This window comes from Athene cunicularia (genome assembly GCF_003259725.1).
Source record: "Athene cunicularia isolate RWA chromosome 1 unlocalized genomic scaffold, athCun1 chr1_part1, whole genome shotgun sequence".
Taxonomy (NCBI): domain Eukaryota; kingdom Metazoa; phylum Chordata; class Aves; order Strigiformes; family Strigidae; genus Athene; species Athene cunicularia.
Window position 1 is genome coordinate 69,776,786 of NW_020799091.1, and position 24,294 is coordinate 69,801,079.

Below are 24,294 nucleotides of genomic sequence, written 5' to 3' on the forward strand. Positions count from 1 at the left end.
AAAAAAAAAAAAAAAAAAAAAAAAAAAAAAAAAAAAAAAATTATTGAAGAAAAAGGTTTGGGGACAAAGGTTTGGCACCTTACGACAGAGGTGAAAGACCATAAAAAAAGAAAAAGCAGCACCAACAATATCATCAAAACCACTACTGCACAAACAGGTAATAGCTGTATTCTGATTCATGGAAAGAGTTCTTGCCTCTCTAATGTTTATATGCAGACTTGAGAAAACCTGCCTCTCTCCACAGATGTATAAAAATACAAGGTTTTTTTTGATCTTGTCTTTCATACTTTAGCTTTTAGCACAGAGGCTTTAATAAACCAACAGTGTTTTAAAACAGCGTAGACCAGTACATGATTTCACCCGTTTCTGAATGCCAAGATTTCATGCTTTGATCATCCTTGACTTTCAAACATTTCAGACCTTCAGATTTAGTGATGCATTGTATTTGCAATCAAGTATACAGTGTGAAAGCCTTTATTAATATCGAACTTTTACACCTGAGCTATGGCCACCTGTCTCACCAACATGCTCCTTATTTACTCCTCTTGCAGTCTCTCCTATGCATTACCTTGACGCCTTCACAAAAGCTCTTTTCAACTCAAGTCAAAACTTACTGTTTGTTCAATCTTCCTCCTTCTCTCTCTCACTGGCCATGTTTTCCATGGCACACAGAAAATGGTAGTTATTGCATACACATTATCATTTTAACTTTATCCTCCCTCTTTGCATTTTCCTTCTATCTTATTTCTCCATTGCAGTCTATATGTAGACCACACGTTTTTTGCCACAATTTTCTGCCCTATGTACTACACATATGAATGCTTTATGGATTATTTCTCACAGCTATTCTAAGTGTATATATATTAGGAGTGTGTATATATTTACCCAAAGCAGCTGGAGCTGTTATTCAGATTAAATATACTATGAAAAGCTGACCAGTTCCCTAAGAGAGAACTTAGACGCTTTTCAAAGCAGAGAAACTGTTAAGTCTTAGAGGCATGCACACCTTTCTAGCTTACATAACATCTAATTTGAATACAGTTATTTCAGTGTATAAACACTGATATATCAAGATGACTTTTTATCATATTAAAAACTCCACTTTAATTGGGTCATATCTGAGATGCCAGGACACAAAGCTACGCTTAGTCTCGTCTCTAACAGTTAATTTCTGAGGGACTCAAGATTTTCTGCTTTCAATATTTAACTACCAATTACTTCTCAAACTGTACCATGCCTACAATAATGCTGTTTATACAGACATTTTCACTTTGACTCACAGGTGCAGACTCACTGTCTCAAGTTCTGTGAAATTCTATTAGAGACAGAAGGACTAACTGTAAGTTACATTTATTTAATCAACTATGGAAGCAAGCAATACAATGTACAACAGCACTGGAATACAACAGTATTAGAATTTCTCCTCACCTCTCCCTGGCAGATATTCTGCAAACTTTTGACATGGTCTCAGATAAAGTGTTTAAGTAAATAAAACAGGTGGAGACTTAAAGTGAGGGTACAGACCTAAAAGGAAAGAACAGAATTTACCAAGCCTTCCACAAGAGCTACCCTCACTGAGGTCCATCCACGAGAATGCAGCTCTAAGTAAGCCAGCGTGTGATTTTACAGAATGGCAAGATATTCCACACCACATTCCCACTGGGGTACTTGAGAAATTACTGTCACTGTCCAGTGCCAACAGCCCATGTTTCCTTTATTAGCCAGAAAAACGTGTAGCATACATTCTACATTCTCCAGAGGTGAAAACCTGATCTCTTTCTCATCCAGTATGCAGAAAACTTAAGTTCTCAGCCTGAGGCATAAGAACTGGTTCATCAAGCAAGGTAACACAAAACCTGTCTCTATTCTTAGCCCACACTATACTGTTAAGACTGCAGATCCCTTGGAGTTCCTATACACGGATCTAAAGAGTAACTGGTGTCTTTTAAACTCAATGACTAGTTTACTGCACATTAGCACACAGACACCTGCTAGTGTAGCTAAGGCAGCAGTGACTGACTTGCATATATGTTTGCAAAGACTCACATTGTTGTTGCACATCCAAGTATGAAGCTGCACTGGTGTGGCTGCAGTTGTAAACATTTCACAGACATATATTGCAGGCATATCCTTATGCCTTAAGGATAACTTCCTACACAGTGGGCCTTGTATAACCTCCTCAAGCAAGACAGTACTTCAGTGAGGAGGAGAGGCACCTAAACTAGATGTCATCTTCCTTCCCCAGAGTCCAACCATTTCACAAGCACATTTTTCCATTTAAAAATAAATTAGTATTTACTGACTTACTTTTGTAGTAAAGAAAAAAATGCCTTTAGGCTTTTAAATTGTTCTTTAACTAATAAAAAGCCAGATAATAAGTACTTTGCATTTGTAATTTAAATGCTGCCAAAACTGTGGAGTATCACTAGAAACATGCACCACTGAGCCTCTGCCCTTCTAAATACTTAAAGGCACACTGGGCTGCATTTTGGGTCGTAAAGTAATTGAATGTCTAAAACGTATACAAACCAAGAGATTTGAGTGCACTGGTTTGAAAGTTCCTATTTAACTGCATCTAACTTGCATTTTCCAAGTATCTTAAACTAAATACTGAGAAATGCTACATAAAGGAAATTTTTGTGACAGAGAAAAATCAGAAGTTTAAACATTTAAGGAATTTTAGAAAAATAAGACATATAATTCTTTAAAGTTCACCTACAAAGCAAAGAATTTTCATCCACGTTTCAAAACTTGCCTGAAGTTAAAAGCATCTGCATAACTGGATCATTTTAACTTTAAGTTTACTTAAATTTTAGAAGTAAGTATGAAGGTTTCATACTTGGCTAGAAATATCAGTATGAAATGACATATTTCTGAATGGTTTCTGCTTGGGACACAACTTTTATATTATTTCTACACAGAAGTCTCACATCACTCCAAGATAGCCAATTTTAGTACATGAAAACTTGTAACATCCTGTTTTAAGAAAAGTATTAGGAATACAGATGTGCCAAAATGTTTATAAGCCGTTTTCTTTCTTAATGCAAAAAACTCGACAAAACAATGTGCATCTAAACTAGAGGAAATTTTATGTTTGTCTTTTGGATAGGAAAAAAAAAAACCAACCAGGGAACAGGTTTTTTTAGTACTAATAGCAAAACAGCTTTTAGTAAATGCCTTAACAGACAGGAGCATAAAGAGACTTACACACCTGCAACAATTATACCACACTTCTATGATCGGCAGGATGAAAAACTGAAAAAAGTGTGGGTTATGGATGGACTTTTGTGAAGTTTAAGACTGCTTTCTGAGTTTCACTTTCAAGGCCTACATGTTGGTTTCCTGCTTCTGTTTAGTTAAGAGTAAAGGAAGCAGTGCTAGAGAAGAGAAGCTTCCAGTAAAAGCAGTGTCCGCACAGACCTTTTTGAAGTGGCCTGCACGCCAAACACTCCACCCGGAGCTGAAGCCAAGCCCTCTGTTCTGGCACTGTTGTAACACCTTTTGCCCATCTTAACCACTGGCATTCCAGCGAACATATGTCTGCAAATGCACGCATGCATGAAGCTTGCCTTTTCCAAACCTAATACTTTCCTGTGCGGTGGGCCCCAATAGCTGGGGTGTGGACTGTGAAACCCCTTGGACCATACTGACTTCACCCAAGGGACCTCCCTCCCCACCAGGTATTCTAGATCCAGTCCTCCAGGAACATCATGTGCTGGCAAAATCAGCACTTCCTCAGGAAGGGCGAACCTGAGAAGAGTTGTCCTGGCTTTACAGAGCAGTGCAGAAAGACAGCTAAAAAGAGGGGATCAAAACATGGTCAGCACATACCACTTAATCTGGTCTCACAGACAAATTACCTTGCTACAGTCCTACTAGAAAAACACCCTTCATTAATACCATTTCCAGGTTATTATCTCTCTACAGAAACAATGCCATTCCACAGATCAACTGGTTTCACACCCTGGTTCCAATCTGTCCTTCTTAAGAAGGCATGCAGTGCTCCTTCACCTGTGTGATCCCCCCAACATTCAATTAGCCATAAAATTGAGAGATGAATAGTGCATCAAATTATACCCTGGCTTTTGAAGCTAAGCAATTTCAGGAAAAATCCCCTGCCCCCCCCAACATTATAGGCCTGAAGCCATTAAATAACTGATTATGGGGAAACAATTATTAGGCAATTATTGTAGGCAATCAACATATGTGAATAGTAATGACTGTAGGCATAATTGACTGTTTTAAATATTATGATCTTGATTACAGAATCAGTGCCTTTTGAAAAGGCAGGAAGATATCTAGCCTTCGTAAAAAAGCCCATATATTTAACTACAAAGAAAAAGTAAATTGATTTACTGGCCAAATAAACTTATTACAAGTTCAGAACTGGCTATAAACTTGCAACACCTCACTCTTTGAATAAATTTTAATTAGGAATAACAAAGAAAAAAGTACACAACTGTTAGCTGCTGCTAAACTTCCAAAGAATAATCACATCTAACCACACAAAATATTTCAACAGGATAATTTAAAACAAAATTTTGAGACAAGTAAGGACTCCTAAACTCTAATATTCTGTACTGGCTGTGAGGCCACAGTAAGACCAACTTTGTCTTTGTTGGGAAGAAGTGACAGTAACCTCACATACTTGCAGGAATCCTTCAGTCTGTCTCCTAAATTCAGGACAAAACAAGTAACAAATATTTTATCAAATATTAAGCAAAATACATATCATTTAGTACCTTCCATATTGTTTTCCCCTGGTTAAAGAAGTCCTGGCACTCAAGCAAGTACAATTAAACTTCACATTGTACTCTGCTGAACGAGCTTAAAATTCGTTAAGTATGAAATCTATACACTGTATTCTTGTCAGCAGCCTAACCAAAGCAAGGAGATTAATATTAGCACTGCAGTGAGATATCAGAAGATACAGATAGTAACACGTAGACACTGATTCCAGTTGTCTACTTCTGGACCACTGGAGTGTTTCAGGAGAAAACGTAAGAGACAAACTATTTCAGACAAAAATACTGATATAGAGGACTGACCATTGCAACACGTAAGACCGATCTGCAGAGAAGAGACCTAAATGCTGATCAACCTTATACTCTCCTTGCATAACTTGAAGAAAAGAGGACAAGTACAGAAAAGGGACAAACAACTCTGTGTTCAAGTTACTAAAATAAAAACTGCAGAATACTTCAAGTTCTATTTCCATGGTAGCATTCTTTTACTATGCTTTCCTTTTGCATGACACTGTCCTAGAAGGATGACCATGATCATGCAGAAACTAAGTACAAATGACATGGATCAAAAGACTTAAACACCTGAGTTTCCAGTTTAAGAATTGCCTAGCATTTGTGGATTAGGCAGCTCCAGAGAGAAGTATCTTTTTAAACTCTCGTTTTATTTTAACTCTGTGCTCCATGGGAACCAAGGTCTACAATACATTTGCTTCAGTTACATTTTCTAGTGCAGAATCTGGATTTCATTTTCTTTCAAATAATTATAAAATTTGTTCATCTTATCTTACTGCACTTTTGTTCTTGGAAGCAAACAAGACACTTAATTTTAACTTAAGTAGTTGCTAAATTTAAGAAAGCAGTAATAAAGCAAGTCCAGAAGAGGGCCATGAAAATGATCAGGGGGCTGGAGCACCTACTTGTGAGGACAGGCTGAGAGAGTTGGGGTTGTTCAGCCTGGAGAAGAGAAGGCTCTGGGGAGTCCTTATAGCTGCCTTCCAGTACCTAAAGGAGGCCGACAGGAAAGATGGGGAGGGACTCATTTATCAGGGAGTGCAGTGATAGGATGAGGGGCAATGGTTTTAAACTGAAGGAGGGCAGATTTAGATTAGATATAAATAAGAAATTCTTTAACGTGAGGGTGGTGAGACACTGGAATAGGCTGCCCAGAGCAGTTGTAGATGTCTCCTCCCTGGAAGTGTTCCAGGTCAGGCTGGATGGGGCTTTGAGCAACCTGGTCTAGTGCAAGGTGTCCCTACCCATGGCAGGAGGGTCAGACCTTGATGATCTTTAAGGTCCTTTTCAACCAAACCATTCTATGATACGATTCTATGATAACTCTTGAGTAGAGTCAATGCAGTCTTATTAACTCATTAACTTTCCTTAAGGGAATCACTGCCTGGATAAATGATGCATTGCAAGAGGCTCTGAAAATGTTTTTTAATTCATCCCAGACAGATCACAGTATAACATAGTGCAAGGCTGCAGGTGTACATGAAGATATTTTTTACATCTTTTTCTTCCAAGAATGGCAATAAAACAAGCAGCAAACACTACAAAAATACCTGTATGTGGCAAGGTTTGATATAGAGGCTATGATCACCATGTCCCACTGTTATGTTATGCAAACCCACCTGTGTGTTCAGCTATGAGGAAAGTAATTTAAGGCCTTCTATGTCTACAAAGCACTAGGATGGCATCTGAAAGTATCTGTGCTGAAACACTAATTCTTACATAGTTACTGTATATATTGGCAATGGTTATAATTTGTTTTTCTGCAGCAGTCTCAAAATACACCAGAATTTTTATTTTGCTATTCTTTCAAGGGAAAGAAATCCAGTATCAAATCAATGTGAGATAACTAGACATCAACTACAACCATAACAACACTTTAAATTGGGTACGTGTGTGTGTTCAACAACTTTAAAGAGAGGTTTCAAAACTGAAAAGCATCCCATCTTCAGAAACAGCAAGATGAACAAACAGAAAAACATCACATCAAAACACCCCAAAGTTTGCCTTGATATGTGACAGACAATACACCGAGTGAAAATACATGAAGTGATAAGAAGTCAAGTTATTGTTAAACAAAAATTATGTAATTTAGCACTAAAGAGGTTTTAAGAAAGTTATACTAATGAAAGCTGAAAATTAATGCAGACCTGTGACTGGAGCAGATAGAAGACACTGATCTTAAAAATTCAAAGACTTGAACGTACGTTGAGGAAAAGGACTCCTAACTCTGAGCTAGCACCAAGATGTTCATCCTGTATAGTCAGAATTTGAAAAGCTTGGGATAAGCAAGACTTATCCATGGAAGAATTTACTTCATAAGAATCTAAAAGTCAGTAATTTTTAAAAATTCATTTTAATTCACACGTGAAATACATGTGACCATGCTCTTGGTACAAATGTTTGCAAGGCAAAACACAGAAACATATAAAGCAATTATATCAGCCAACCAAAGCAAAACCAATTTAACCATTCATTGTGCAAATAACAAAACACTTGTTTAAGTCCCTGCGTTTACTAATGAATTATAGGCAAGTAAATAACATAGTTAACTACTTTAGCTACACAGTAGGCTTACACTTAACACTATTATACAGCCTGCCATTCCACCTTACGTAGCAAGACCAACTATGTAGAGGATTGCATAAATTCTTTGTAATAGGCAATCACATTGTGATACAGTTTTTAAAAATGTAGTTTTGCAAGAAAACCATGCATTAATACTGTATAACTACTGGTCAAGTATATGAATCCCTACAGCCTGACTGGCTTACAGCTCTTTTAGACAGAAACCTGAAATCTACATAGTCAGGGCAACTGATTATCATTCTGCACCAAAAAATTCAGGTTTCACACAGAAAAGCATGCTATTGTAGACTATTTTTTCAGGTTCAGTTTAAGGAGGATAGAACACACACAACAAAACCCCTGTCAGATTTCTAGAAGGAAAACTGCCTTTTCCCTCTGATCTATCATAGGTCCTTATAGAGCCTTTGTTTCACATCAGTAAAGATGATTGTTTCTGACACATCTTTTCCTACAATGTGCAAGAAGTAGTAGTCCAACTGACAGCACCCAGACTCAACTACAGCCAGTCTACAGCCTGATTTCCCCCATTTGGCTAGGCCAGGGAAACACAAGAACACAACTCAACTTGATGCAGGGCCAATAAAACACAATGCAGCAGGGACTGCTACTGAAGCAGGAGAAAAGACTATGGCAGGGGTTTTGTCCTGTAACCTCTGTCTCTAACACATGGCCATGTAGTGACAGCCAGTCAATCACCTCTCAGGTCTGGATCCCTGCAACCTGTACTCCTAAGAGAGCACTTCTGTAACAGACAGCACGAGAAAGGGAGAAGCAAATTCTTTGTCCCTGAAGGAATGCTCCCGCTAATGCAAGAAAAAACTTCACTGTAGTAAATTGCTAAAAACACACGGAAAAAGTGTTCCTTGCTCCCTTCTCATCACTTTTAAGGTTAGGTATGTATTCCAGTGTGGAGGGCCTCACCTCAGCTTTACTCCTCCCCAAATTGGACAGCTACAGCAGAGAAGTCCTTGAGCAATTCACACCATGTCCCTAGTCTGCAAAACATCCTGAAACTGGCATTCAGCCCACAGCGAGTAACATGGTAGACCATATGGGGGGGAGGGTGTCAAGGAGACAGTTTAAGGTCAAGGAAGAAGTTTGTAGCTGAAGAGAAATGAACCCACATCTTTTGAAGCCTCAGAGAGTACCCTAACTACTGGGCTAAACTCCCTCTATTATTTTGGAACTTGTGCTGTAAACCAGAAAAGTAGAGTTTGATATTTCCCTACTTGAGTTCTATAATAGGATGGTTTGAATAGCTAGAAAAGAATCTTTGTTAATTCACAGAAGAATAAATTCTCAAATAATTTTTTTCTTTTTTTAAAATGGTCCTCTTATTCCTGCAACCCCTTAGAATTTGAAATTAACATTTCAGCCTACCACAATCTCACCTCTAGTTAATCTTGGCTTCTAAGCTAATGAAGAGATCAAAACAAGGTTCAGAACTGTGAGCAAGATGTTACATGAATACTTTAGTGAAAGAAAGATATTTTTCTGTTTCTAGAAGTAAATAGTATACACATTTGCCAAATTAGGTCAGACTGTTTTTTTTCTTGTTAGTTCAGCAATCAATCTGCCACAACAGGTATCAGCAGGTATTGGTTGTGCCTTAGTACTGAAGTGTCTTCAAATTCATGCAAGATATTAGTGAATAGCAGGTAGAAATTACACCCCTACTGTCAAGTCTCAATATAGGCCTGAAGATTTCTGACACTGTATTATGCTACCATCTACTGGTTCACATTAAACCTCCGAACTTTCCCTTCAACCCATTCATCCTCCAGAAATAAAAACAAACCCCATCACCCCCCCAAAAAAAACAGACCAAAACCCAACACACACCACATTTTCTACAGAGGCTTAAAATTACTTTTCCATACCAAAATTCTAACTTGAAATTTTCTATGGTAATTCCACAGTTCTACTCAGCTTTTGTTGTCGTCTTTTTAAGAAGGTGCAAGAGTAACTATTACATACGTTCAAAACTTGTTTAAACAAGATGTATCAAACTCATCCACTCATTTACTTACATTCGGCTAGTTTCAATGTTTTCAGAGTGAGGTTCTCCTGGTGATCTGAAAATACAGGTACAAAACCATAAGCATTGTTTGTTGTTTTAAGTCAATATAATATGAAGAGCTGAGAAAGATGGAGAGTGATGATAATGTATTATTGCCCTAAAAGCACCAACTTTTATGCACTTGCACATTTAATTTCTTTGACCAAACTCCAGATGACAGTTTATAACATAAAACCTGACAATGTAATTAAGCCAAATTTCTCTTAGGTACACAACAGCTTACACAACAGCAGACATTAGAGAAGAGTTCTGCTGGCAGCACTTCCGTATTCAGGTTGCGTAGCACACCAGTTCTGGGCTAATTGTTCATAACCACTTCTGTAACCAAAACGTGTACTCAAAGTTTATCAGTGATCATCTGTTACAAACAGATTCTCTGAACAGCTGGACTCATAAGAAGCAGCTCAGAAGTAGGTCTCAACAGAATCTCAAAACAAATTTCATGCCCCTCTCTCTACTTGAATTTATGGACAATCTCACAAACAGCTTTCTGTTTCCTTCTTCCAGCTAACAGGTTAGCCAGTAATATTCAGTTAGGTCTTATTGCCTGGCATTTTTGAACACAAAAGCAGCACCCGTGTTCATCTTGATAACCCCTCTGACTTAATTTACAGAGTAATTTAAGGGGTATAGTTCCATATGAAGTAGGCTAAATTATAGCTGTTTAGCTCGTCCTCATTCCCATCTTTTTTTCTTATGCCAGCACTGAAGAAGTTAATTTTTTTTTTTGATTATTTTTTTTCCTCCCTTTAGGAATTCCCCCTAACCAGTGAGTTTGTAGCCAGATGAGCCAGGAGACAAGGCAGTTTTGACTTCAATCACCCTAAGCTGCCTTAAAATCATATCATGAAGAACCTTATCCAACCTTCACTTTGGGTATAGATAGGTTCTGGTACAGTTGACCAGAACTGCCATGCTGGATTTATTGTGTGAGGAGTAGAAATAGAGCACAGTCATTACAGTAAAACTCTAACTTACATGACCAAAAATGTCTTTCATGACAGAGCATTTTCAAAACAGAAATGAGCTAAAATCTGCAAATGGAACTCACTTCGTAGGTTTCAGCAGTTTGCTAGGGAACTTCAGTTAGCTCAGCTAAGTAGGCTTTGCCATAGCTATGCTGGGAAAAAAAAACAATCTTTGTTTGTTATTTACTATATGACTGACTACACTCTTCTAAATGCTACTGGAAATCTCCACCTGTAGCTTGAAACATTTCCTTTTTTCCTATATTTCATTGTGCTACCTTACTGGATAGTCCCTCCTATTAAAGCCTGGATTGTTCTCAGAGTTCTCTACTAAAATCTTAGTTCCTTTACTGACATACCAGATCTTAGCAACTTTCTGTATTTTACCAAACTGTACTAAGACCCAGTGCCTAGAAAGCATATCTGGCAAAAAACTTAAAATTCCTAGGCTAGCTAGATACTATGCAGTGACAGATGATTCAGAACACAGGAAGTTACTTGTTTATATTTCACGAAGTTATAAAATTCAACTAGCAGTAGGGACAGAATTCTGAACTTACGACCAACTAACTTTATAATCATACTTAAAATATAAATACCCTCTAACTGGAAAGTAACATAAAAACTGCCCAGTCTCAAAATTTGGTCCCTATTTATTCCCTTCAAATGATGTTTTCCTTGCTCATTAAAGTTCAGGACTGACAAGATAGTTGCTGACTATCTCAACAGCAATAACATTCAACAGCAAAACAAATCAAAAATTAATTTCCCTTCAACTTCAGTGACCAAAACAAGTCACTAAATACTTAGCAGAGAGAAAAGAACCCCAGGTATATCTTCTCCCAATGATTCACACATGCATTTAAGTGCTAGAAACCATAAAATCTGAGGAGCAGTGGGAAGAAGATTGTTTATGTTCATACTGACTAGCAGCTCTATTCACATACAGGACTTCAGAAACTGATAGCAAAGAGCTTGGAAGTTTGAAGTGGTTGCTATCTTTGTTTTAGTCATAGGAAATACAACACAATGAAGCTTTGGGTAAGAGTAAGGCTTTAAGTTGCCATGAAAATACAAATGAAATAGTAGTGTTAAAACATAAAAACATCAGAAGTATTAATCACTTTGAGGCTTTAAAATACACAGCGGTATGAAAAATTACAGGAAAAAGAGCGGTTTGGCATCTAAACTTTGCATGGAAAAAAGGTAACCTGATGATCTGCAGTACAGACATGTAACCACATTTTGGATGCAAAATCTTTTCCTATCCTTATCATTTGTGTGAGTTTTATCTGGTCTTTGAACAGACAGTGCAGTTCAGTACATGCTACTCTGTAGAAAAGGCTTCTTCTGTAAGACAAACTATAAGAGAAGACAAAGTTTCAGTAAAGTTCAGAAAAAATAAAACCTGAGTCAAAAAAGGTTTAGTCCTCTAAGGTATGTGGTTCTACAGAAAACAGGGATCAAATTCCTTCAGCTTAATGTTTTCTATAACATACCATAATGATGATTTGCAGAACTATTAATTCACTTATTAACCCAAATTTAAAAGGTTTCAACTGAATATGTAAGCACCAAATAAAATGAGCTTTCAGTACTCATTAAAACAACACAGGAGATCAATTTAATTACAGGAATTTTAGTTGTTTGCTGAGAAGCTATTTATTCTGCAATACCCAACTGTTTACAAACAAGATACCTTGTTATTCCTCTGAGCAGGCAACAGTACTGAAAAACAACTATATAGTATGGCAGGACGTCCTTTCATCATGCTTAAAATCTGAAACAAGAGTTCTGTTCAGAGAAAATCTCAGAGCAAATGCTCTTATAAATTTCAGCTTTGAATTAGATCGCAGATACTGATCACAAGACACCAACTAATCTGAATACTGCAGTATGAGCTAGCAAATTCAAATGGTGGCTCACTTCCAATAACACAGAGAACAACTTCTCCATTCTGCAAGCCCCTCCTTTTACCTCCAATGTCCCTCCCAAAGAGAGAAAAATAAAGGTAAGCAAGCCTACGAATTTTAACATCATCAAGCCTCCTGGACAAATACTTAAAGAAAAAGAACAAATTGCTTAAATAAGTATGCCAAACAATTTAGACAGAATTCCAGTAGGACAGTAAAAATCACCAGAGACTTTTAAGGGATAGTATTACTCTTAAGAGGCAGAGCACCACAGTGCTCCTATTTTAAAAAGTAGGCAGAGACAAGTGAGCTTTGAAATCACTCTAAGCAAGAGGGTTAAGTCAACTTTGCCAGCTGACTTATCTTAAACAATATACCTTAATACTATTTATAAAACTAACTTCAGGCCATACAGATTAAATACTTTTAAAATAAACATTACACTAAAAACGATCCTGAGAAACACAATACACTGTATGCTTACCTTTTACAAGCTGTGGCCATTCGGTGACATCAGGGTGATCACAATTTTGAGTCACTGATTAAAAACAAGTTGTCACACCAGTCCTGTATCACGCTGGGCTAAGCATAAGCTTAACAACTCTAAATAAGTAAAAATAATTTAGTTAAAAGTCCTTACAAATTATTTTCAGCCAGTCCACTAAAAAAAAACATAAACCAGAAGAAAAATATTCATGCTAAGCATTGTTTTATCTTCAAGATTAAGACCTACTGCACAAAAATTAGTTCATTTTTGAATGGCATTCTAAGACTTCCAGAGTAACTCACTACAGTACACTCAGCTGGTGAACCTGAAAATTCATCAGCTTATTTTTAACCTCTCTGAAAAAAGGAAAAAAAAATAATCTCAAACCCCATCTCTTGGACCAGTGGAAAGTACCCAGCGTCAAGACAGCTAACATTCAAAGATTTGGAAGCACATGCATAAATACGAACTTTGGTTTTTAACTACAACAAAATTCTAGTAGTTGTTTCCCTGCTACAACTCAATTAATACTAGTTTCTAATGAAAATCTGTGTTCCCAGGGGACCAACATGTAACTTGTGCTTTGCTGCATGCCTCTCCCCAAAATGAAATAAGCTAAAGCTGTGTAAACGTTTCAGAGGAGCAACCTCTGCTACGTGTAACCAACCTTTTAGGTTCTTTGCTCCATTTACACAACACGTACTCTCTCCTCTCCCTTAAATTTTCAAAAGTGTATTTTACCTGTCAATTGTTTCCTGTGATCTGGCTCCACCGGTATAAATTGAAGGGTTGGTCCTTTACTTTGTCACGCAGGTGGCAGCCAATGATCACTCAGCAATACTCGTGCCCAGAGCGCCCTGGGACCACCCCAGCTGATTACTTCCATGGCTGAAAAGGAACCAGTTAGTCTCTTACCTACTACTATTATCTACTCTAAAGTTAACTGATAAAATATTTCCAACACTTAATTCATCCTATTCTCTCTCCCACCCAAGCTCCTAGGTGCACTGGACAAAGACTGTAAAGAAAAAAGGCCTCTGATGGAGAGTCAGATCACAAACAGCATTATTCATTTTCTGTTAATATAAAGTTTTGACTAAAATTTAAGTATTATGACTGTATTAAGTAAACAAAAAGTTATCTTACTTTCTCTAAACAACTAGTAGCTATGAAGACAGACCTCTGTACAGTATCTGAGAAGCTTATTCCTGTGGCTCTAACCCAGATGAAACCACACGTTTGTAGGTTGCCATGCAGCAGAAGCCTCATACAGAAGCAAGGTGCACAAAGGCTAGCGAGCTATTGAGGGCACGGCACACCCGCAGCTCTCTACAACACCCACAGCCATAATCTGGTGCAAATACTAAGAGAGCACATCAGACAGCTTTAAATGTTTTGGTAAAGAAAGCTTTTGTGCTTCAGTCCAACCTATTACAAGAGTCTTTCAGTAAGGTCTTAGGTTTGATGAACAATCAAGCATTCTCAATGCTGATTTTATCTTGTCAAAGATAGGAAATCACTGATCAGTAAAAGCAAGGTCCGTCTGATTTTCTGAAGTTTGTCAGAGAAAACATTGACTTTTGCCACTCTACTACAATTTGCTATTCTGCTATTAACTGCAACAGAATAAATTTTGTATTAGTTTTGGAATGATGTTTATTAGTTTTATCAGGTACATTCTCTGAGGTAGGAGAAGTGTCATTTAATTATTTTAACATCTGTAATATTTGAGTCTTTTCATCTAAACTCAAGTGCAGTTGATATAAGGAAGTGAAAAAGCAGAAAGCTATTGAATACCTCTGGAATAAAACAGAGATTCTCTAGTACCTATGTTTTACAGATGTAAACTGTCAAAGTTTAACTGAGTCAATGCCAGGAACACAGTACAATGAATAACAGCCAGTTGGAAAGGTTCCTCATCTGTCAACATTAAATGACAAACAGGGTAAAGATTTTCAAATTAATGTTTGCTGACCATCAGCTGTACAGAAAGACAAACAGCAAAAACCAAGATGCTGATGCAAAACTAAGAAACCTTGAAACACTGCTTATGGCATTCTGATAAAGACCTTACAATGTCTACTTTCAACCAAGCCCTAGCTTTAAAGAAAGAGATGCCTATTTTAAGGCAGTGCTTTCTTCTAAAGTTAAATCTAATTCTTGCTGCTTTCTGAACTGATATGAAATGGCTCTATGAAAATTAATTTAGAAATTAACACTGCTTCTAGCTCTTTGCCCAAGTAACTTTTAGTTTGCTGGTCAAAGAGGACAGTAGTGTAATGTCTAATGCTTCATGGGTTGGGAAACCTGCAGCCTGACTGCTGTAAGTACCAACTCATGTTCTGGAGTGCACCAAATCAATCACGCCCTACCTAGACTTGTGTCCTATACCACCCAGACCATGGCTAAAGGCTAATTACTGCAGTCTTCCATTCAAATGGAAGCACATTAGAACAACAGGCTGAAAGCAACCTTAGTAAAGGGTTTACCTGCTGCTGTTTCTTATGGGAGGAGAGAACTCATGAACACAATTGTCAACAGTGAAGAAACACATGAAGTGTTGTTGCTGGATTCAAAAAAACATCAGATTTTGGAATGTTAAAGAACACACACTGAGGTGGCAGCTCCACAATCATTGGCCAAGACAAGTTTGTACCCAGGACTGAGTAACAGAGTTGGATCTGTGTCAGATTTACCCCATCACTGAACATAATATCTAGAGTATCTCTATGAAGAGAGGCAGTATCCAAACTGGCATGAATCTCACTAAGCTAAAGTTAACCAATCAAGTTTTGTAGTGAAATGTGTATCAACAAATTGAATTTATCATGGATCAGAGCTGCAAATTTGGTAGTTGCAGCATTTCTAATCTGTTACAAGACACCTTAAAACTAGATTTACTGTACTGGGGTCTAAAAATCTCATGCTACTTTTCTACAATCCAGGAGCAAGAAATCTTAATGAATCATTTCCCTTTCCATTCCCTCCTTGTCCTACCTTTCCCACGTATTCTTGCTGACACTCCTGTGGGACAGAATATGATTGGCAAGGATTCCCTAGCACAGATGAAAGAATTCATTTTTCTAAAACCTTACTCATTCATGCATCAGAGTACTGTCTGCTGGCAAAGAGACCAGCATGTTGAAACATGGGGTGGGTGGTTAAGGAGACTGACATCAAAGATCCCTTATTCTGAATCTAGTTTGAACAAAGGACATTTTGAATTCTGGATCCAAACAAGGCAGAAAAATAAACCTGGTAAGAGAGTCAAAGGGCACTACTTGATCAGAAAAGGGAAACCACACTGATGAATATACTAACACCTTGGAAAATGGCATTATGAAGAACAGGAAACTGACCTAAATCAACTGCTTTTCTGTCACAGAAACTCCTTCACACAAAAAACCTCTGGATGTAATTCACCTTTTAGAAGGTAGGAACAGCAACCCCAGAGCAGATGACATTACTCCAGCTAATTTCTCTGGTCCTCACTCTCACAAGTAGCACTGCTTACAGTTTAGGCTTTCACAGAGACACAGAGCAGCTGTATCAAACAAAGTTTGTGCCTGTTGAGTATGTCCAAGAAACCCAAGATGGCTGCTAGCTAGCTCTTTGGGACTGGGCAGGCTTCAGTACCAAGACATCTATATCTGCCTATTGACTATTTACAAGGGGTAGATTCAACCAGGACTGCAACAACCCCTATTATAATTAGTAAGACAATATACAAAATCCATGCCTTCAAACCATGTATCTGAAGAACCTTGTGTGGCTTGGAGTAGCCCTCATCAAGAGGGAACAGGGCAAGTATAGTTTATACAGCAGTTTGAGATAACACCCATTTCTTCAAGGTGGCAAATGTGAAGATTTTCTGAAAAGAATGTTCCTATCAACTCAGAAAGAGGGATGAAATAAATAATGAGTACAGAGAAAGAAGTCAGAAAACAAGTTCAGATGCATCAAAAGGTGCTAAAAGCAACTTTGTTGCATAGCCTGATGAGATCTCTTTGCATATTTCATTTAATCTTGAAAGTCTGGAATCACAAACACGAGCCAAGAAGGTCCCTAGCTTTAACATACAGAATCTAAAACCACACCATGGAGAACCTAAGTACTTATTTGTCAGCAATCAAAAATAAGCCAAAAACCTGTAGCTACAAATCACTTAATTGAAAGTTGTTACTTACATGGATTTCCTACAGCTATTACTTCCCCTGTGTTATCTGATGTTCATTTTCTGTGGCAGCATAGCAATCTGGCTGCTGACACCCTGTATCTGAGGTCTAGTAAGATCTCTGGCAGGAGGAACACTTTTCTTCTTTAAACTATAACTTCTTACTGACCTTATTGAAGAATAGGTGCCCTGGGAGGTGGCATTTGTAAGAATTTAAGTGTCCCTTACAAAAGAATTTTAAGTATTCACCTGAGTAATCTTTGATCCAAATTTTTAAGAGACCCTTTTTGACAGATGTTCTAATGAAAACAGGAGTGTACAAAGTAGTACACCCTGTACCACAATCTTCCTTCCCTTTCAGTGACAGAATTTGAGTTGCTTAATTAAAAATAACTACCTCCTCAAGAAGATAACATCCCTCTGAATCCCCCCAAAATGAATGTGATACATTTCCAGAATGACTTTTGAGTACCATCATGTAATGGACAGTCATCTATACATTAAAAGGTGCCCTCAGAACTACCCTAACTAGTGAACTACTTCAAAAAAGGAACTGCCAACTAATAGGAAAGCAGGCCTTTTCTAACTTGAGATTGAATCAAGTGTCCTGAAGGAAACCGTAGAATATTCACCAAATCCCTAAGTTCCATCTTAACTGTCACTTGCAGGAGAGGAAAAAAAAAAGAAAAAACCTAATAGGTATGTTTGAGACTTAATTTCTTGGTAAAGTTGGAAACATTTACTTTTGTTGCCTGCATGCTGCTTCCAACACAGAAAATATGGAAAGACATAAGATTCCAGAAGTTTTCTTCAGGCAACTAACAGCAGGTCAAATTATCAATCATCCTAAAGTAAAATAAAAGACACTAATAAAACCTGATCACATAAATCCTAATGGAGCTGCAAAAAAACAGTAGTAAGGTATCCATACAATGTTTCTTCCACTGCCTGGTAAACCAAGCTATTCAACTAGTAAGAAAAAAAAAATTCCACAGAAGACCAAAAAAATGGAGTTCTATTCATGGAAAGTGCCAATCTAAGTGACTAAGGCAGTCACAACTGATGAGCAAACACACACGTGCTCTCAGTATTACAGTTGAACAACAAATATTATTCATGAAGGGTTACTGGAAAGGTGTCCATTCATCTGCAAAAAGTATTTCAGACATGTTCAAAACTTGAGGCCAGTTCTTCAATTATTCAATATTCTTCTGCTATTCTGGAATATTTCTGAAAAGCGCCACAAAGACAGCATGAATATAGGAGAAAGTACCCTGTGACTAGATAATGTTCAGAGTTAATCAAGGTAATCAATATGGATACTGGAAGAAATCAAGTCCTCTCATAGCACAGAAAGAATACATAAAAAGGTCTTCCAAATAAAAAGGCGGCATATAAATCCCTCACATGACCAGAAACTGAAGGCTGAGAAATTCAAATTAGAGCAAGAACACAAACATGCAGGATAGTGAGGACAATTAACACTTGAATACATTATCTGGGGTGGGGATCTGAATTTGCTACTATCTTCAAATTAAAGCTGGTTTCATTGTGAAATGTAAACTTCAGTAAACCCACAATTTACTGAATTTAATAAAGGCAGAATTTGGTGCATCTCAATATACAGAGATAAACTACAGATTTATATAAAAGCTTTACCCTGCAATATCTGTATACTTAACTTTGCCTTGATGTCAATACTCCACAAATGACCTAGTAACAGAAAAGGTCTAGTGCTTACTCCCGTCCCTTCCTCTTGCCCCAAAGCGAAAGGCCTGTGTGTTACGCTCATTTTCTACAATTGTCCCCACAACTGTGGACATCAGATTTTCCCTTCAACATTTGTTTTTTAGTTTGACATTTCAGTAAGATCATAGATCTACTTTATTCACCTTTGTAAAAGAGAGGAAGACCTGAAATTATCTTTACCTTCTGCATTTTTCACTTAGACCACATCTGATTTTAATTCCACTATACATGTCCTTATTTTTTGCAGCAGGACCATTTGTTTCTATGTCAGTTATGCCTGCTACTTCAGGCTCCTTCCAAAATGATATACAGTTATGAATGGAAAGCCCCTCCTCCATCAGGAGGAAAAATCAAATAATCTATTTACATTTCTTTTAGTAGCTCTCCTTTTACTGGCTAGGTATCAAGTTAAGTTATTTTCCAAACAGGTTAAGTTCTACAGCTTCACTTCAGCTTTAATATTTGAACTTTTATTCCACCTGTCCGTTTATCCTGTTATTTTGCTTTCTTTTGCCACCCATCTTTCATGCAGCTTTCCATGTAAAGTACCTTTCTGTACCAGGTTCTTCAGTGTCACCAGCATCTTTTGTTTATATATAGTTTATATTAAGACCAAGCAATCATGCAACTCTGTAGCATAACATTCAGCTTTTCTGATGTTCTATTAGTATTCATTACTCACAACTTGGGGGGAGATTGCAGGGGGATTCTTCATCAATTTATGAAGCGCATACCATTATAAAGACTCTATGCATACATACAGTGGCAAGCAGTTAAACACTCAGAAAAAATGCAGCCAGCATAAATAATGGCAATAAAGAAATAATGGCTTAGGTTTGAAGAAGAGCCATCATACACACAACTGGTATTGAAACTGGAGAGCAAGAAGCAGGTGGGTGGTCCCAGTGGTGCTGTGGGTACAAAAATGAATATACACTACCTGCCAGATGCCTGCTAGAGTAAAGGACCAATCTACACAATTCTCTCAGGAACATCTGGATTGTGATAATGTAACATTATAGCTTTTTAAGAGATTTAGAACTTTTAATTAGCATACACTATATTTAAAGTTTCAGCTTAGATTTAATCATTTTAGCTCCTCTCTATAGCTTCCTACTAAACTTAAAAGACACTCAACAACCCTTCTGCAAGGCTGAGATTTCAAAACTTCCTATGTTCCTATGTTAAGTATCTTCAAAAGAAAAATCTAGACAAACCCATGGCGTATTAAACTCATATCAGCAGTTACTGAGTTCTTCCCTTCATATATATGTAAAGTATATACATATACTTTATAATGTATATATAAAAATTTTATATATACATTAACAGACCTATTAATATGGTAAAAAAATAAACTTAATTGTTTTTCTGAATGTAGCAATGCAAAAAGTTTCAAAAATTCTCTATGTACACAGTTGCAGAACTACAGAACTTGAGATGGTACAGAGTGGTGCTGTTATTCTCGACTACCAGGTATCTCCACTGGACTACACCAGAATAAAGTTAGAAAATGGAAATTAACTACAAATTAAGACTCCAACCTTGATGTAATACATTTACATATTTTTAAGCTGGCTAGATATTTAAGAGCCTAGACAAGAAGAGATACCACGTGCCATGGGCTCATGTTAACGGTGTTTATGAAGGTTACATTTCTGTATTTCCTAACATTCCCATTTGCAAACTTGACTTACACTGTTGTTTGCTTATGTTTTCTACTAATTCTGAACTTACATTTCAAGTCATACCTAAAAACTGTACAAGCCTCACTATAAATACACTGAGCAAGGCAAAAAAAAAAAACCCAAACCCCACCAACTTTCAGTAACAGAAGCAATTCTTATCCATCCATGGAGAAATAGATGAATGGTAGCAACATGGTGCTGAGCTTGTGAAACAAATTAAAAAGGGAATTCATCAGGTTTTATTTTCTTCTTCTTTTTTTTTTTTTTTTTAATTAATCAGTATTTATTTTCTCCAAGAAAAATCAAATAACTCTGTTCTCTATAAAAATATGCCTAATTAATATCACAGTCAAAAGAAATACAGGAAAAATTAACATGTGTTTCTTCCTGGACTTATCTTCAACTTTTTTTTTAATCAACAAAAGTATAATTATTTGTTACTATAATTATAAGCATACACACAATATAAGTGAAAACATAAACATACCATATCTTTCCAGAGCTGCAGAAACAACTTCTTTCAAATTCTAAAATAGACTTCTACAGTTCTTGTACCTATAATGTAAAACATTACATTTCAGTTTTTGCACTATGCTCCATACAACTTCAAAGCAATACATTCAAGAATGGCCATTCAATTATTTGCAAGTTTGCAACCAACAGAAACATATACTCAGAATTCTAGAATAGAATCACAGAATATCTCAAGTTGGAAGGGGCCCATAAGGATCACTGAGTTCAACTCCCTGTTCCTCCCAGGACTATGGAAAACAAAATCATATAACCTCCCAAACAAAATCATACTCCCCATAAAAAACACAACAGAAAATACATAGCATGTTAGGGAAACTACAAAAGCAGAATGTCCATACACAGAATGTGTCCTATTCTTTCCTCTGTAGTGATGCAATGGAGTTTTACAATTCCATTCATCCAGTTCATTATAAATATGCATTTCATTCTGGAAGATTCTGGCAATGTTTCTCCCCCCCACCCCCTTTTAAAAACAAAAAAAAGATGAATTGGTATTTATAATTATAAAAACACAACACTCCAAATAAGTCACAGATAGAACCTCATCTTTGTCCTGGCTGCACAAAACTGATGGAGTTTGATGAGAATTCCTATAAATCATTCGTTTTCAGGGAAGCCATAATTAACAAGGGACACATGACTAAAACATGTACCAAACATTTTCAGCAAACACCTAGCACAACCAATTTCAGGGGAAAAAGTGACAGAAATAGGTATATAGGCATATAACTAAAGAATCTAGTAATTACTTTCCAGAAAGTTGCTCATTTGACACAGTATCACACTTTCAGTACCATGAAGGTTTAATACTTAATTTCTTGGTTCCAAAACTCTATTAAGAACAAACAAATCCAATGCAGCTGATCTAGGCTGATCTCTGATACAGATCAGAGTTCCCACAAAGGAAATCCTGATCTGGTTACCTTAAAAGTACATTCAGATTTGTCCTAAAATATGTCAAAACACAGGGAACCCAACCAGTAAGGCCCAATTTGTTATCAGGGATGTGAAATGGGATGATCCTGGACTGACGCAGTCCTGCTGGTAAAGCTCTACAGCACTAATAGTTTGTACACAATTTCTTATGTTTAAAGAAAAAGTTAAATAGGGCATCCTACCCGTTTCATGAAAAAAGATTGCTATTTCAACAAACAATTACTGTAATTATGTGGATTTATGTACAATTGGGATTAATGAGTTAGTTATGCAACTGTGTCAATAAAACTTTACTATCATTCAGAAGAAAAAAAAAAAAAGAATACATTTATCTGAAGAATGAGACAGTAACTGATGACTTCCCTGTTCAGGAGTGGCACTTCCACTCCTTATCAACAGCAGAAATCCAGAATATCTATCTTATATCCTATTAAAGAATAATTCTTCTTTCACAGTGACGCCATTGAACCAACTCTGTTAAACGTATTCTGACTAACATGACCAATCACACCTTGTATCACAGGACTTCCAGCTTAAATGCCAACGTATATATTTGTTCATGTACACACACAAAGCAATGTCATCTATATAAAGTTCACTCACTATCCTCTAAGGTACAAGAGCACCAACTTGCAGTGTGCATGGAGTATAAGCAGAGCACAAAGAATAGCATGAAGAAGTATCACAAATACATCTATCAAGGATCTTAAGATTATTGCCCAGCAACAGGAAAAAAGGAAAACAAAGGTTCCCAACATAACTGAAGCTATGTCGTTTAAGACAGTACAATTTCAGAAGAAACAAGACCATAGAAGAAGAGATTAAGGCAGGGGATTTGCTTAATAACACATAGCTAGCAGCAGAAGAGAGAGCAAGTAATTCCAACAGCACAAAACTGAAGCTCCTGAACTTCCAGTTCTCTTTCCTCAATCTTCCCCCACCAGCAACCACCAAGGCAGAGCAGGAGGAGATCAACAGTCTACTAAAAAGATTTGCTCAAAGGCTACATGACCAACAACAAGATCAAATACAGAATCTGTAACGCTTGTCTGAAAGGAATAAAAATAATTTCATGAAGTCAGATGTGCTTCAACATTCACCCTTAGTATACTTAATAATTAGCATTAAGCCACATCTGCCAAAAGAAATGCAAATGGTAAATGTGACTAAAAGCATGGCTAGCACTATTGTTTCCACTCAACATAAAAAATCTTGATCTGTCACATGACCAGAGCCAAAAGAGCTGCTTGTTTACAACTGTCATACATTTTCAGTAAGAGACTTCAAAGCACACTGAATGACATTAACAAAAATGGCAAGCTACTGAATTAACTAAACTCTAGCACACAGAACTGCAAAATATTTAAAAAATTAATTATAAATTATGAAAAATTCTTTACAACTTATGTCTGGCTTGATGAAAGACATAATGAAATCATCTCTATCAGGTGCTTAAACGATGTTTTCCACTTTTCTTTTTTTCCAATAACTGTCATGAGACAGGAGAAGAAAAAATTTATGAGTGCTACCCTAAAGAAAACGGTAGATATTTTACCTAGTATTATAGATTCTCTAACACAGTTTCAAATAGGTAAGTTCAAAAACCAATAATTTTCTTCCATGACTGACATTCTTAATATAATGACATTAGCCAAATAAAAACAGGTATTCACAAACATTCTTTCTTTCAGTAAGATATTCAGGTTATAGGAACCATGCAAATGGAGTATTTATCACCACCTTACAATGTAAAGAGCTCAACTTCCCCAACCAAGGAATACCAATATTTCTGAGAAGTGAGACGCTCTCTTAGGAGCTCCCGTGTCCTTGAACTCGGATGGGACTTGCAGGTTGTGTGGACTGTATGTATATATGTCTTTTTGTGGTCCACAATAGGCAAGCTTTGCTACAACAGCTGAAACATATCTAGGTGCTGTTACTGCAGCCAGTGTATGCTGGTATACCTTGGACTTTCTAAAAACAAAATAGGGTATGGGTATATACACATATTAAACCACAATATTCATCACCAAGACTTCACTAGATTTCACTAGGAAATAAAAAGTAATCATTATCTGAATATGGCTATACAAATAAGAAAGATGAAAACATCGTATTTGAAACAGAAATTCTGAAGCAGTGATAGACCTCTTCAGTACTATCTGGTTTTGTAAAAGTTTTTGATACCTTTCAAGAAAATACCACACTGCAAAGTCAAAATATTTTAAGTATTAAAGTACTCAAAGTTCAAACACATGACTAACCATAATGCAAAATAAAAAGTTGTCTACAACTACAGTAGCATTTCCTGCAGTATTTCGACCTGCAGTCCATTTCAGAAGTTCAGCTCCTTTAAGAGCCACTCTTAACACCCCAAGTTTGCTGAACTGCAGCTGCTCCAACCTGAGTCCCACAGAGCATA

The 24,294-nt window shown here is 36.9% G+C and overlaps 1 protein-coding gene across 2 annotated transcripts in view; it reads right to left on the reverse strand.

Annotated features, from left to right (window-relative positions):
* Positions 1-24,294, reverse strand: part of UBE3A (ubiquitin protein ligase E3A) — a 51,232-nt gene that overhangs the window by 24,509 nt on the left and 2,429 nt on the right. The window contains exons 2-5 of one of the 2 annotated variants that reach the window (XM_026857741.1): positions 20,890-20,957; positions 13,533-13,679; positions 12,789-12,907; positions 9,374-9,418 (exon numbers count right to left, since the gene is read on the reverse strand). In XM_026857741.1, coding sequence (XP_026713542.1) covers positions 9,374-9,418; positions 12,789-12,808 — 65 coding nt within the window. In that variant the 5' untranslated portion in view covers positions 12,809-12,907; positions 13,533-13,679; positions 20,890-20,957. The remainder of the gene's footprint in view (positions 1-9,373; positions 9,419-12,788; positions 12,908-13,532; positions 13,680-20,889; positions 20,958-24,294) is intronic. The other variant, XM_026857751.1, reaches the window with a different exon arrangement.